General features: G+C 42.5%; 1 protein-coding gene across 4 annotated transcripts in view; it reads left to right on the top strand.

Moving 5' to 3' along the window:
- The first annotated feature begins 4,020 nt into the window (after window positions 1-4,020).
- The window catches only part of ABCC12 (ATP binding cassette subfamily C member 12), a 63,223-nt gene continuing 51,122 nt past the window's right edge, over window positions 4,021-16,121 (top strand). For 2 of the 4 annotated variants that reach the window (XM_055332433.1, XM_055332436.1), the window contains exons 1-7: window positions 4,021-4,139; window positions 7,024-7,179; window positions 9,298-9,445; window positions 9,735-9,968; window positions 11,752-11,925; window positions 12,386-12,533; window positions 15,680-15,828. In XM_055332433.1, coding sequence (XP_055188408.1) covers window positions 4,021-4,139; window positions 7,024-7,179; window positions 9,298-9,445; window positions 9,735-9,968; window positions 11,752-11,925; window positions 12,386-12,533; window positions 15,680-15,828 — 1,128 coding nt within the window. Of the gene's footprint in view, window positions 4,140-7,023; window positions 7,180-9,297; window positions 9,450-9,734; window positions 9,969-11,751; window positions 11,926-12,385; window positions 12,534-15,679; window positions 15,829-16,121 lie in introns of all 4 variants that reach the window. The other 2 variants (XM_055332434.1, XM_055332437.1) reach the window with 2 other exon arrangements.

Raw genomic sequence — 16,121 nt, 5'->3', positions numbered from 1 at the left:
CTGTAGGTTTTTGCTTTGTGGTTACCTTAAGGCTTACGTAAAACATTTTATGGGGGCTCCTGGGTGGCTCAGTCACTTAGGTGTCTGCTTTTGGCTCAGGTCATGATCTCAGGGTTGTGGTATTGGGCCCTGTGTCAGGCTCCCCGCTCAGCAGGAAGTCTGGTATTGGGCCCTGTGTCAGGCTCCCCACTCAGCAGGAAGTCTGCTCTGCTTCTCCCTCTCCCTCTAGCTCTCCACCAACCTCATGCTCTGTCTCTCTCCTTCTCTTTCTCAAATAGAATCTTGAAAAAATCATTTTATAGATATAATAGTGTATTTTATGCTGATAACTTAATTTTGACCACGTACAAAAACTCTACCATTTTGGGATCCCTGGGTGGCGCAGCGGTTTGGCGCCTGCCTTTGGCCTGGGGCGCGATCCTGGAGACCCGGGATCGAATCCCACGTCAGGCTCCCGGTGCATGGAGCCTGCTTCTCCCTCTGCCTGTGTCTCTGCCTCTCTCTCTCTCTCTCTCTCACTGTGTGCCTATCATAAATAAATAAAAAAAAATTAAAAAAAAAAACTCTACCATTTTTACTCCTCTATGCTATGTTATTGATGTCACATTTTGTTCTTTTTATATTATATATTTATGAAAAATTATTGTCTTTTAACTTTCATATTAGAATTGTTAACACACGACCATATACACTATTAGAGTATTCTGCACTTGACTATATGCTTACATTAGTTAGTATGTTGCATATTTTCATGTTACTAATTAGTATTTTTTAATTTTAAGCTTAAAGAATTTCTTTCAGCATTTCTTGTTAAGGCAGATCTAGTGGTGATAAACTCCCTCAGCTTTTGTTTGCCTGGGAAAGTCTTTATCTGACTTTCATTTCCGAATAATAGCTTTACCAGTTAGGGTATTCTTGGTTGGTAGGTTTTGCTTTTGTTTTTCTGGCACTTTGAATATATCATCCCACTCTCCTGGCCTGTATGGTTTCTGCTGAAAAATTACTAATAGTCTTACGGGGATTCCCTTGTAAGTTACAAGCTTATTTTCTCTTGTTGCTTTTAAGATTCTCTCTTTGTTTGATTTTTGACAGTTTTATTGTAATATGTGTTAGAATCTCTTTAAGTTGAGTATCTTTGGTGAACTATGAGCTTCATGAACTTGGCTATTCAAATCTTTACCCAGTTTTGGGAACTTCTCAGCCATTATTTCTCTTTTTTAATTTCCCAATTAAAAAAAATTCTAGTAAGTTAACATATAGTGTAATACTGGTTTTAGGAATAGAATTTAGCAATTTGTCCTAGCCATTATTTCTTTAAATAAGTCTTTTGCCTCATTCTCCTTTTTTTTTTTTTTTTGATGATATCCTATGGATTGCATAAGCTTTCTTCACTCTTTTTAAACTTCTTTCTTTGTTCTCTCCTGACTGGATGATCTCAAAGTTCTTGTCTTCTAATGTGTAGATTCTTTCTGTTGTTGATACTGTTTCACTGTTCATTTTATTCATTGTATTTTCTACTTCCAGAATTTCTGTTTGATTCTTTCAATAATTTTTGTCTCTTAAACTTCTCATTTTGGTCATGTGTTGTTTTCCTGATTTATCTGAATTGTCTTTCTGTGTTTTCTTGTAACTCATTGAGTTTCCTTAAAACAGCTATTTTCATTTCTTTATTGGGTTAATTGCAGATTTCCATATCTTTGGGAAGATTATTATTGTCCTTTGATGGTGTGTATTCCCTTAATTATTCATGCTCTTTGAAGTTTTGCAGTTTTGCAGAAGTTTTTCAAAGTCTTCACATTTGAAATATCAGTTACCTCCTCCAATCTTTACTAACTGCCTCTGGGAGAGAAATACCTTCCATGGTCCTTGCTAGGGTGACTAGGGCTTTCTGAGAACTTCTTTGGATACACGAGCTCCATACTTCTTGCTCTTTCTTGTGGCAGAATTCTTAAGCCTATATGTTTTCTCTCAATCCTGCAGAGCACTGGACTGGGTGCTGACAGCCTCCCTTGTATTTTCCCAAAAGTGGTAATAAAGCTCAAGTTTGTGGTCTCTACCTAGCCTACCTATTTGACATGGTTTTTGGTGCATGCTTACTAGCTGTCTGTCAAAGCTTCCCCTCACTGCTGCCATTGACAGCATGCCAGCCACAGGATGGGTATGTGTGTAGATGAGGCATGTGGAATGCTAGGAGTACCTGGAAACCAGTACTGAGCCATGTGTGAGTGAGATGTCCTTAGCGACTCAAGGGCAGGTTTCTTGATGTGGTCTGTGATGCAGTTAGTAGGATCCATGTCCTTTAATGCCCTCCAAGGGTCCTACGTACCTCCTAGCCTCTTCCTGCTTCTCTCATGTAGCTCAGAATTTAGTCCTCTGAATGTGGTGAAAGAGAAATAGGCTTCTTAGTCAGCATCCTGCATAGCTGGATTACCAGCTCTGGAAGCCAGCTCTCACTTTTGCCTGTGAGAGAAATCATGGGCTGAGAGGATCTCTTTTGGCCCTAAGCTATGCTGCCTTGAGGGAGGAGTGATGTGCATAAAGTCAAACTATTCCTCTTTCCTTCTCCAATACATCCAAATTTATATTGTTTTGCTCCAATTATGTGCTGGAAATTCTCCACTGGCAACTTGGACTTCCCCAAATGTTCTTTCGTCCTTAGTGATTGTCAAAGGCAAAATTTCCTGGGGCTCCTAGACATGGACAAGAGGGGCTAGAGCCAGTTCATGGGCCACTTCAGGGTCCCACAGCCAAGACCAAGGTCTGTATGTCCATTACATATATGGATGGGCAAGACTCCTGGGTTTCTTGGCATATAGTGCAGGATTCCACAACTCCCAGAAAGGCACTTTTGTTTGTGAATAGATGCCAAATTGTTATTGGGAGCAGGGGAGACACGAACAAAGGCTGTCTTATTCAGTCATGATGCTAGTGTCACTACCACAGTTATTCTTGAGTAAGTCCTTTTCCTTCTTTGGGGCTCTGTTTCCTCTTCTGTATAATGAAGAGTTTGTAAAAGATTGAATTTGAGAACATATCCGACTCTGTAATTGATTTATCAGTTATTAAAACCTTGATGGGAATTGGTTTATTTGATGTTTCTAGCCATGAAAACTTCCTGAGAAAATTTATGGGAATGGGACCACTATATATATTTAATAGTGAGGCCTCTAATTGTAAGTGACAGAAAGGAGATCAAGACAGTTTGGATACAAAGGGAGAATTCATCCCTAGCATACAGAGAGGGAGTTGTTATGGAACCCTAGAGGAAGAATAGAGCTGGGTCTTAGGGAAGGACTGAAATAAGGAATAGGAAAACCTGTAAGGATTATTCTTTATTCATTAGGTTTAGGTGATTGGTGAATATGGTGGTTGGTTTATAGACTGGACAGGCACTCCAGAAAGTGTTTTCTCCACCTAGATTGTTGGTTTTCCTTAAGGGTAGTGGTCCTAGAAATAGAGGGCGTGGGCTTGCCCAGTCCTGAGGGGTAGTCTCATTGAAGGTCTCTAGCTCTTTGGTATAGGGTAATGTGGATGTATAAGCTCCTGGGTATCTGAGAGAAGCAGGAAGAAAAAAGGTGTGTGTGTGTGTGTGTGTATGCCAAACTTCACTCTGTGTGAAGTAAATTTGTGTGATAGCAAACATACCTTCCTGGAGCTCTTTTTTTGGTTTGGGATTCAGACTGGCTCCCAACAGAAAATTCACCATAGACTTTCTTCTCCCAGTCAACCCAAACTGGGAAAGAAGAGGCACTGAATGTCCTTGCTAATAAGGAAACCTCAGAGTGGAGTTGAGGGATGTGGCAGGGTTTTGGGCCACACCTCAAACCCCATCCCCCATCTGCCCCATAAATGTAGAAAGCTAATTGATAAAACTGTCTAAGGGGTTGAAGCAAGGAAGCTGATTTGGGTAGAGTCTGGGTGAAGTAGGGACTGGCTGATCCCATTCCAGAGTGTCGTCATTCCTCAGTGACCTTCCTCATCTCTGCTGCAGAGTGAAAGCTTCCCTAGGTCACCATCAGGATGGTGGGTGAAGGCCCCTACCTTATCTCAGATCTGGATCGGCGAGGCCAGAGAAGATCGTTTATAGAAAGATATGACCCCAGCCTAAAGACCATGATCCCGGTGAGACCCTGTGCAAGGTAAGCCAGAAAGAGGATTGGATGGAGGGCCAGGGTGGAACCTCCAGAATTAGTTTCTCCCCATTAGGAAAGTAGGCCCTGGCTCTGCCCCCATGCTGGTGCTCTATATGCTTGTCCTTTGGTCATCCATCCATCCATCCATCCATCCATTTATTAACCACTTCTTTATTCCCATTATCCTTTGGTGAGAGGGAGACAATATCCAATGTTTAAGGACAGCTTTCATTGTGCCAGCACAAGTTGTCCCAAGTACTTTACAAACATGGTCTCATTCACTTTTCACGACTACCATGGAAGTATTGTTATCTTTATCTGATAGGTGGGGAGTGAGGCATAGAGAAGGTAAGTAAGTTCATCAGTTAGCTTTTTCTTTGTAACAAACAAACTTTCTGTTAACACTTAGAAGCCTAAAACAATCGCCATTTAGTTAGCATACAGTTTTATGGTTGGGTCAGCAATTTGGTCTGAGCTTAGCTGGGTGATTCATTTGGTCTCGACTAGGCTTACTTATAAATTTGCTGGTCAGCAATGTGGTTATACTTCTCAGGGTCAGTTGACTGTAGGCTGGGGCAATGGGGGCAGGTGAGCCACATGGGCTATCAATTCTCATTAGGGTATCCTGGGCTTGATTACTTAGTAAACTGCCAAAACGATGAGTGGAAGCATATAGGGTTTCTTGAGACTCAGGCTCAGAACTGGCACACCATTTCTTTCACAGCATTCTATTTGCCAAATTAAGTCACAAGTCAGCCCAGATTCAAAGTGTAAAGAAATAGATCTACAGAGGGAAGCAGCTGCAAGCTCACATTCCAAGGGGAATGGATCTACTCTATACAGGTGGGGAGAGGGAATTGGATCAGTTTTGAACTGTAGGATAGGGACACATGCAGCCTGACTTTTAAGCTCACATGCTTAACTAGAATATGATATGATATGATATATTATTAATATTGTATTAGTCACAATATTATAAAATTCTGCCTTTTTTTTTTAACCTAGAAAGGGCCCTGTGTCCTGTCCCCTGAACAGCAGAAGGCCAAGTAGCTTCCCCTTAGAGAGGTGACACAATGTTGCTCTCTCCTACAACCTCTGGATGGAAGATGTACCTTGATCCCTCTAAAAGGAGGGATGAAGGTTGAAAGGTGGAGGAATAGGCTACCATTTCCTTAGCCCCAGGCAGGAAAACAGTAACTACCCATTGTTTTGGCTAAGTTTATAATTGCTTTGTGGAGAGGCAATGTTGTGTAGAGCTTAAGAGAATGATGGGACCCTGGAGTCAGCAAGCAGTGGCTTTGAATTATTGTTCCACCACTTATCAACTGTAAGATTTTGGTCAAGTACTTTAACTTCTCTGTATCATGATGTTCTTGTCTATGAAATAGGGTCATTAAACTACTCTTCTGTACATTTCGCTGATTTGTTTTAAGAATTCTATGAGGTAATGTATGACTTTATCATAAAAGCCACCTTTTAGGAAATTTTACTATTTGCTGGGGACATAGTACCTTGTTAATACTCTCTTAGCTTGAATTCTCCAAAAGCAGAGTCTGAGCTGAGAACTTGGTAGCTCATTTAGGAGGTGATCCCAAGTAGCAAGAGGCAAGATTTAGGGGAAGTGAGGTAGTGAAGGACAACATAGTGTCATCATTGTCACTGCTGTAGGAATGGGGACTGGATTCTACTAGGACCTCCTGAGAAAGTGTACAGTTTTCCACCCAAAGAATGGAGAATGCATTTATCCAGGGGTTCCTATACTCCGTTTGTTAAGATTTGCCCCTTGGCTGGTTACTCGTTCTCCTCCTCCTCCTCTTTTTACTTCTTTGTTCTCCTTTTCCTTCTGCACCTCTCTGTTTCTTCTTTTTACTCCTCCCTTTCACCTTCCTCATCCTCTTTTTTTAATCTGTTAGCTAATATGTATGTAGCCATGGCACTTTAAATCTTTTAATTCATTTTATCCTTCTGACCTGCAGAACCATGAGTTTGCCTCCATCACGTGCCTGATTAGGTAGCCTCCCTGCCCCTCCACCATGGTGGCATGACTTGCTCTGCACCGTCCCCATCCTTCTGAGAGCACAAGATATGGACCCTACTCCTCTGATACTCAGCTTCTGGGTCTTTATTTCCTCATGACAAATGGGTCAGGTGTCCTCTTTCACATGGGATGGTCATGAGACTTGAACATTGGTTAATGTTCAACACTGGCTCACTAAAAGAATTCCCTGGTTAGGAACATTTATCAGTTCTTATGGTGTGACCATGCCCAACATAGCGGATTTCAAGCCAATGTGATGTCACTGACTGCCAAATTGAAAAGAGATGAGCATTAGCACCCTGTTATGAGGTATTTCTACCATATAGATACAATAGATTTACAAAATCTAAGGATCATAGATACTAGCAAATCTAGTAAAATAATTAAGAAGTGATGAGTTTCAAGTACTTATTACCCTTGTCCTTAAGATAATTTATTTAAAATTATGAAATTTTTGTTAAAGATTTTATTTATTTATTCATGAGTGACACAAAAAGAGAGAGGCAGAGACATAGGCAGAGGGAGAAGCAGGCTCCATGCAGGGAGCCTGATGTGGGACTCGATCCCAGGACTCCAGGATCACGCTTGACCGCTGAGCCACCCAGGCATCCCTAAAATTATGAAATTTTAAATATTGGCTGTGTTTAGCAACTAACTTGCAAAACTCCTGAAAATCTTACAATCAGCTCTCACAAGCTGATTGGTGCTGGTCCCAGCACACACCACTACTCAAAGGGCTAATGGGTGGGAATCATGGCTTCTAAGTGTGGCTGTGATTATTAAGAGCTCAAGCCAGGGACTCAAGGCGTTGACCACTATGCCCTGGAACATGGAGTATCTCATTTGTCTTAGGCTGGCATCCAACCCTGTGGATGATGCAGGGCTACTCTCCTTTGCTACGTTTTCCTGGCTCACACCAGTGATGGTTAGGGGCTACAAGCACACACTGACTGTGGACACCCTGCCTCCGCTGTCACCATATGACTCATCGGACACCAATGCCAAAAGGTACCAGGATTCACTTGGGTCACCTCAGGAGAGGAGCCTATCCTATACAGGGGCCCATGAGCCCTTTGAGTTCTCCCCCTCCCCAGGTGTGGAAATGGACACTTCTAGGTCCTTGGGGGCCCTCTTTGGTGGCTGCTGGGTTGGGCTGACTGAACTTGTTGGCCCAATCTCTGGGGAGGTAAGGTATGGGGAGAGTTGGTGTGGAAAAAGGACTGCTTGTGAGCTACAGCCTGAAGCTGAGGACCATGCTGGCTGGGCTGTCGCTAGTTTGTAGGAGTACTACATCAGGACAAAGGTGGCCAGAATTTCACTTTGCACTGTGCTGACCAGACCCACCTGGGCTGCTGCTACATGCAGCTCCACACATTGTATTTTTACTTCAAAAATCATTATTGAGCTTTTATATTGCAAAATATGTTTAGGCTGAAGCAAATGAAGACACCAATATTTGATAATTCTGACTTGCAAAAAATCTAAATTGCATCAGTTCAACCTAATTCGTATTCATTCTAAAAATGTTAAAGCAACAGACATTTTAAGCCCTACGAGTATCTCTACCATACTCCTGCTTTGCTCCCCAGAGGTCAGCATTGTTAAAAGTTGATGTTGTTCTGTCCAGAATTTTTTCTACTCTGATTAAGCACACCCTGTGGTACCATCTTCTGCAGATCAGTACCTCTTATTGTTCCTCTCACTTGCACATCACGTTTTTTTTTCCTTATAGAAAGTGAAGCATACTACAGAATCAATCATTTTGCTATTTTCAGTAAGCATTTATAAAGACTTTTTCCACATCAACATAAGGATAAAGACATTAACTTCATTCTTTCTACAAGCTGCTTTGACCTTTGAGGTTGGGATGAATCATAATGTCTTAAACAATGGGGAACTTTTCTAAGTCTTCTCTGCACTTATTTCTTCTGGGAGTCTTCTTATCTTTGGCCACATGGGGTAAAGTGCAAGGCATAGTCTGGAGTATGTGGTTATAGGGCTGAGAGTTTTAATCATGGTCTTGCAATTGTTTCTACAACTGTGGTTCCCCTCACCCATGTACTTCAGATATCTCATTCGGTAGTAATTCCCCAGATCATAGTCTGGAGAAAGTTGCCAGTGAGATCAGACAGAAGGGGCAGCATTTTCCTTCTACTTCTCTGGTCCAAACTTCTCTTTCTGTTTTTAATGTTTCCTTCCATCTACCCAACATCAACTTGGATCCGCTTCTCTTCCGTGCTATGCCTATTCCTAGGTGAGCTTATCCACTGCAAAGACTCAACACCAAACACAACCTTAATAATATGCCACTTCATATCTAAAGCTATATATACTCTTCTCCTCTTCTTGACAAACTCCATTCACATGGTTGGTTGAGCCAGAAAATTGGGGTTTGTTGTCCTGTTGTCTCTGTCCATCCTCCTCAAATGCACTTCCCTTAAATCCAGTGTCAAACCTCTGCCACTTCTGCCCTGGATGTCAACAGTCTCCTCCTGTGGTCCCCATGCTTTTGCCTTTGTTCCCCTATAATCCACTATTTTCACAGCAATCTGAATGCTCTTTTAGATATGTAAAATGATCTTATCATTTTGGCTTAAAAACCTGCAATGGCTTCTTTTGCTCAGGAAAATAAACTTAAACTCCTTCCTGAGAACTATGAGGTCCCATGGGATTTGTTTGGCTCTGCCCCTCCTCCCAGTGTCATGTCAACTCTTTCTTCCTTTACCACACTTCTGTCACACTGGCCTTCTTTCAGATCTTTGAAATGGACAAACTCTTTACTGCCCTGGGGAAGATTACTCTTGTCATTTTTCTGTTGCCTCTCTCTCTCTCTCTCTTTTTAATCAGAACTGGTATTGTGCCAGAGATGGGCAGGAGGAGCAGGAAATGAAGTGCCCAAGTGTCAGGTACCAGCTTATGCTCGTGCCAAGGCTTTGTCCTTCTGCTCCTCCCATACCCCACCTGCTCTGGAAAATAAGAAAAGAGAATCAGTGGTGCTTGTGTGGAGGCACCACTGCTAGGGATGAGGGTTGTGTTGAGAACACTTGAGAGGTTTGTTCATCAAAGTAACTTCAAATAGCAAGTGGAAATGAAATCCCTTTCCTTCTTCCCTTTCTTTCATCACAGATTTCGAATCCTTTGGGATGAAGAGGTAGAAAGTGTGGGTCCTGAGAAAGCCTCTCTGGGCCGAGTGGTCTGGAAATTCCAGAGGACACGTGTTTTGATGGATATTGTGGCCAACATCCTGTGCATTATCATGGCAGCCATAGGGCCGGTGAGTGGGGGTGGCCCTTTTTCTGCCTTGTCAGATAGGTCCCCAGATTGGCAAAGAATGCCATTAGTTACTTTCTCTACGAGCTGGTGGGTTTAGTACATTGTCATTATCTTTGAGCTCCTTGGGGGCAAATTTTCATAAAGCTAATCCTTGACAAGCACAGCAGCAGCCACTGAAATTAATTAAAAAGTTTGCCTCATAAAGTCAGCTTGCTGACATTATCTGAGGCTTCCTATATCAACCTCAACCTCCAATGGCTCTTTCCTCTCTCCTTTGTGCTATTTTACAGACAGTTCTCATTCACCAAATCCTCCAACAGACCGAGAGCATTTCTAGGAATGTCTGGGTTGGCACTGGCCTGTGCATGGCCCTTTTTGCTACTGAGTTTACCAAAGTGCTCTTCTGGGCCCTTGCCTGGGCCATAAATTACCGCACAGCGATCCGATTGAAGGTGGCTGTCTCCACCCTGGTTTTCGAAAACCTGGTGTCCTTCAAGACACTAGCACACATCTCTATTGGTGAGGTAAGCTGGCCCAGAGTTTAATTTTAGAAAATTAAATACTAAGTTTTCTGAAATTGAGTGAGATATGCTTCCTGGATAATGCATATGCCTTTTATTTGTCCAATGTCCTACCCATTATATCCCAACATTCTGCTAAATGAGATGATGGAGACTCAAAACATTAGAGGAGTTCAGTGAAAGGAGGGCTCCATTCAAGCTGGGGAATTTGGAAAGGCTTCCCTGTTTCAACTGAGACAGGGCATGGGGGTAACCTCATTCAATCCCTTTGATTGTCATAAAGGACACTGAGGCAGTATGGAACACACCACAGGCACAAAAAAATGAGTGAGCAATTGGTCCAATGTTTCTGCCTGTGTAGAGTTTGGAGTCCTAAAGCTATAGTAAAGACTACGTCTGCTGGACTTCAGGATCTTTCTTTTTCTTTCTTTCTTTCTTTCTTTCTTTCTTTCTTTCTTTCTTCCTTCCTTCCTTCCTTCCTTCCTTCCTTCCTTCCTTCCTTCTGAGAGAGGGGGAGAGAGAGAGAGAGGGTGGGGGAGAGAAGCAGAGGGAGAGAATCTCAAGCAGGTTCAATGTCCAGTACAGAGCCCATTTTGAGGCTCTATCTCACAGTCCCAAGATCATGACCTGAACCAAAAACAAGAGTCAGAAGCTAACCAACTGAGCCACCCAGGTGCCCCAAATTTATATCTTCTTCTTTTTTTTATATATTTTTTTAAATTTTTATTTATTTATTTATGATAGTCACAGAGAGAGAGAGAGAGAGAGGCAGAGACACAGGCAGAGGGAGAAGCAGGCTCCATGCACTGGGAGCCCGATGTGGGATTCGATCCCGGGTCTCCAGGATCACGCCCTGGGCCAAAGGCAGGCGCCAAACCACTGCGCCACCCAGGGATCCCCGAATTTATATCTTCTTAAGCCCTTGAGCCTTAGCAATAAGATTCTCATCATTTACACAAAAGATTTCCCTAGTCAAGGGAACTCCAGGTGGTATAGGTAAGGGAGAAGCCTTGCCTCTTTCTCATAGTTGCTCTTTCATTATGTCCAAAGCATCCCATATCACTGAAGATGAACTTGGTTGCATAGAATAAGAAAATCCAAAATAACAGTAGATTAAGCAAGATTAGTTTGTTCCACTCTTTGTAAAAGGAGTCTGGAAGAGAGTAACTCAGGGCTGGTATGAACACTTCTGGATCTTCGTACCTTTCTTTGTCACTATGCCAGCACATGGCTCTCATAATGGCTCAGGATGGATGCTGGAGGTCCCGCCATGCCAGTCATGTTTCAGATAGCTGGTAAGATGAAGGAGAGAAGAATAAGGTATATGTCCTCTAAATTGACTAGGCTCCCTATAAGAATGCATTCTCAAACTCCCATTTGACACTTTTGGCTTTTATCTCATTGCCCTTGACACAGTCACATGGCTATACTCTTTCCACAAAGGAGGCTGAAAAATGTGATTTTTAAGCTGGGCACATTGCTGCTCTGAATAAAGCAAGAAGAAGAGATAAAGAGTAGGCAGCTAGCCATCTCTCCAGCATGCTCTTAGACGGTAATATTTATTACTCTTTTTGTCAAGATTTCTTCATTGGGACTCTTAGTCCTAAAAGACGGGCCTCTCCAAAATTAGATCAGCATGAGAGCCATTCATCATGTTGGTCCCCCTCCCCCTTAAGGCAGTTTTTTCTCTCCTCTCCTCAGACCCCTCAACCATTCTGAAAGCCTTCAGTTGAGGAGATGTTTGCATGAAGCTTCCAAAGCCTGAACCCATGTGCTTTCTTTCCAGGTGCTTAATACATTATCAAGTGACAGTTATTCCTTGTTTGAAGCTGCCTTGTTTTGTCCCTTGCCAGCCACCATCCCTATCTTAATGGCTGTTTGTGCAGTATATGCCTTTTTCATTCTGGGGCCCACAGCCCTCATCGGGATATCTGTGTACATCATATTCATCCCCATCCAGGTAATGGCAGGTCTTTGCAATTGTAACTACTGTACGCTTGCATTTTGCACACATGTTCTCACTGAATTGGACAGAAGGCTTCATTTCCAGGGCAGGGACTTGAAGCCTGTGCCCCCACTTTGTGCTCACAAATGTACTTTTTTGTTGTCGTTGGCACAGTGTATTATTTTTTAAGAACTTGAATTTGAATGCCCTAGGGGAGGGGTACATGCTTTTCAGTTTGTCAAAGTCCCCAGCAATCTCTTTGCATCCTAGCAATTCATGTATTTATATCACCTGTCTGATCATCAGTGGTGTCCCCTGGTCCTCATTAGCTGCCACAACTCAAGGGAAAGATGGCAAGAATCTCAGGCCAGCTTCCCTTAGAACTTTTCCTGGCACTTATACTCTGATCCCTGAATTTTTAGGCCAACTGCAACTCAGCAATTCTCTCTGAACACTGTTTATACCTTGATTTCAGATGTTTATGGCTAAGCTCAATTCAGCTTTCCGAAGATCAGCAATTTCAGTGACAGACAAGCGAGTTCAGACAATGAATGAATTTCTGACCTGCATCAAGCTGATTAAAATGTATGCCTGGGAGAAATCTTTTACCAATACCATTCAAGGTAGGATGTGCAGGTGCTTGAAGAACTACTTACCCTGTAGAATGTGCTCTTCTAAGGGGTTGTTAAGGTTCCTGGGGCCAGGCATTGCAGAAAGGGGGCTGTGGGGGTTCCCTGAGCTGCTTTGCAGGCTTTTCAAAGGATTACAGAGATTTTAATAGACCCAGGCATCTGTTCTGATGAACCCAAGTGCTCACTCACCAGGTGAGCGACATATGGTTTAGCCTTTATGAAGGCATGTGGATGTTGGTACTGACCAGTTACCTTTTACCAAAAAAGAAAAAAAAATCACTAAAAAATAATGAGAAGAAGAGCTGTCTTAAGCTATTTCCTTGACTTAGAAGATGCCTACACATATACATGCACACACTCACATATATATCTCCTTGCCTGCAGCAACCTCATCATGATTGGATGACCCCTTGATTTGACATTCCTTGCACAGATACGAGGACACATATATAGCTTTTTAAAAAAGATATTAAAACCATTACAATCAAATATAAATGCAAATCTAATTGCAGGAACATTTACATAATTGCTGACATAGACTCAGGTGGTTGGCCGGTTAATGATCTGAACCACTGTTACAATTGATTCTCTGGATCTACAATTACACTTTTAGACCAGCGTGTAATTGGGCCTGAAGCTGTGTATCCATGTTTTAGGGAGTGGCTTTACAAAACTTGCTTCTGAGCTTGCCAAAGGAAGTGCTGCCGGTTAGGACACTGGCAGCCCAATGGAACCTTCCTTGAAGACCCAGAAACACTTCCTCACACATTGAACTCTAGTACAATGATTTGATTAAGTTTGATTCCATTTGACTTAGTTCAATTTAATTCAACTCAATTTAACTTGAGTCAGTTTAATTCAATAAATATTTATCAACTTCCTACTATGTGCAAGGTCATGGGATCTATAAAAAAATGGTTAGGAAAAGGGTGTCTGCTTTTAAGATGAAGCGAGGATGATAGCTATAAGTTTGCTGGCTCCATGTCTAGAATATATCTGGAATCTACTTCTCTTCATTCCACTGCCACCCTAGTATAAGCCAATATTCTCTCCTTTCTGGACTGTGGAAAGAACTTCCAAATTCAATACTTGCTTTCTTCCTTCCTCCTAAAATCCATTACGTACTCAGAAACCAGTGTGAACTTTTAAAAATGTCAATCAGATCCTGTCCTTCTCTGCTAAAAAATCTTTAGTGGTTTCTTATCACACTTAGATTATTCCAATTTAGGACTTTTGATTTAAATCCAAATTCCTTTATGTGGCCTATTAGATCCAACATGACCTGACACCTGATGACCTCTCTAATCTCATCACATCTTGTCCTACCCTTGATAACTTGCTTGAGCCATGCAAACCTGCTGTCTTTTTTAAGAACAATATCCATGCTCATTCATACCTCAGGATCTTTGCAGTTGCTGTTTCCTCTGCCTGAAATGCTCTTGTGCTAGATGTTCATGGCAACCTTGTGATTCCTTTTAATATCACTAACTCAAGGTGGCCTTCTTGACTACAGTTCTAAGCAGGTCCATTCCCAACCAGTTCCCTTTAAACACTTCACCCTGTTTATTTCTTTCATATCATCCAACAAATTTATAATGATAGAATTTGTCTATCTCCTCTATGGAAAGAGAGCTGAGAGTCTGTTTACTCCTATGTTATCCAACACCAAGCACAGCACGAGGCCAATATAAACATCAGGTTAAAATTTGTTGAATGAGTAAACACATGAATTAACTGTAGGGTGAAATGGGGAAAATGGTACAAAGGAGAAGCTCCAGGGGGGTGAGAGGGTGAGCACATCGCGTTGGAGAGCTCAAGAAGAGCCTCATGGCAGAAGCGGCATTTTAGAAAGGCTTTGAAGGATAGCAAGGGTTCAGATACAGAGAGCGCTGGGGAGGACTCCCAGCAGAAGCAAAGGCCTAGAGGTGAATATTCGAGGGTGTGCTTGGGGAAGAGGAGGTGTGTGGTATCGTAGAGGCAAAGGGCATATGGACAGCAGAACTTTGCAACTGCAGTAGAACTGGGTTCCAATTCTGCATGACCACTTAAAAGGCAAGTTACTTAATCTGCTGTGACTTTCCTGTCCTGCCAGAGGGCATAATAATAGTTCCTCCCTTGTCACACAGTGAGGAGAGTGATCAAATGAAGGCATTGTGCAGTGCTCAGCAGAGCACTCAGTAAGAATGGCGATGGCCCCATGTCATCAGTGTGAAAAACATTTTTACAGAAAAGGCTGGAATTGGAGTTAGGGACTTTAAACACCAGGAGAAGGAGGCTTGAGTTTGACTTGTAAGCAGCGTAGAGGCATGGACCCCATCTGGACTTACAAAAGGGAGAAATAGGGGATCTCTGGGTGGCTCAGCGGTTTAGTGCCTGCCTTTGGCCCAGGGTGCAATCCCGGAGTCCCGGGATTGAGTCCCACGTCAGGCTCCTGGCATGGAGCCTGCTTCTCCCTCTGCCTGTGTCTCTGCCTCTCTCTCCTATCTCTGTGACTATCATGAATAAATAAATAAATAATCTTTAAAAAAACAAAACAACAACAACAAAAAAGGGAGAAATACTCTTGGGCTCTTGTAGCTATACCTGGAACATAAGAGAGGAGCCCAAATGCGACAGTCTTCAGGCTTGGCACATGTGTTTTGTTTGGTCTTTACAGTATTTAAAAGCTTCTTTCAATTAGTCCCCAACACTTACAAGTAGAAAGACATCCCACAAAGTTCCAGATCCCAGACTTTGGGACAGTTGAAGGTGTAGGGACCCTGAGCAGCCCTGCACTGAGATGTAGCTTCCCCTTGCACTGAGGCATGTGGTCTCCATTTCGCTACACCCCACACTCTCCCTCTGGTCTTAATCTCTTCCCACTCCCTTCATTTACATTACTTGCCAACTCCTGTACACATCCAAGTATATGACTCTTAACACAGAGAATCATGATTGGAAGAGGCCTCAGAAACCATCCAGTATGGCAGCTGACATGCACTAAGCTCCCAGTTTGTGTACAGGGCTCTCCATACTTCGTCTCATTTAAACTTCATATCAGGAATCCTTAATACTTTTTTGCAGGAGGATCAGGTATGGATAAATACATTTCTTGGTGCTGCAAAATAAATCCATTATGGACTGTTTTCTATTTACAGATATAAGGAAGAGGGAAAGGAAATTACTGGAAAAAGCTGGATTTTTCCAAAGTGGAAACTCGGCCCTGGCTCCCATTGCATCTACCATAGCCATTGTATTGACATTCACCTGCCACATACTCCTGAGACGCAGGCTCACTGCCTCAGTGGTAAGAATCATCTCTAGAACTGGCCTCCTTCACACCCAACACGTCACACTCCCTGCCGGCAGAGGCCCAGCACTGGCATCAGAATATCCAATCACAGAAGGGCCAGTATTTGACCTTGACTTTTAAAAACAAGTGCTTGGGCTGACAAGGAGCTCAGGAGAGTCTAACGTGACTCTTAACCAGTCTTATGTCAGTGCAGGGGTAGTGGTTAATGTTGAAACACAATTTGATATTTAGAAAACAAAACTGAAATCAGATGAGCACTTGGCTATTTTATTCACAATTATATATAC

Source organism: Nyctereutes procyonoides, unplaced genomic scaffold, assembly GCF_905146905.1.
Source record: "Nyctereutes procyonoides isolate TBG_1078 unplaced genomic scaffold, NYPRO_anot_genome, whole genome shotgun sequence".
Classification (NCBI taxonomy): Eukaryota; Metazoa; Chordata; class Mammalia; order Carnivora; family Canidae; genus Nyctereutes; species Nyctereutes procyonoides.
Note: the sequence above shows the minus strand (reverse complement) of the source record. Positions and strands in the feature narration are given on the sequence as shown.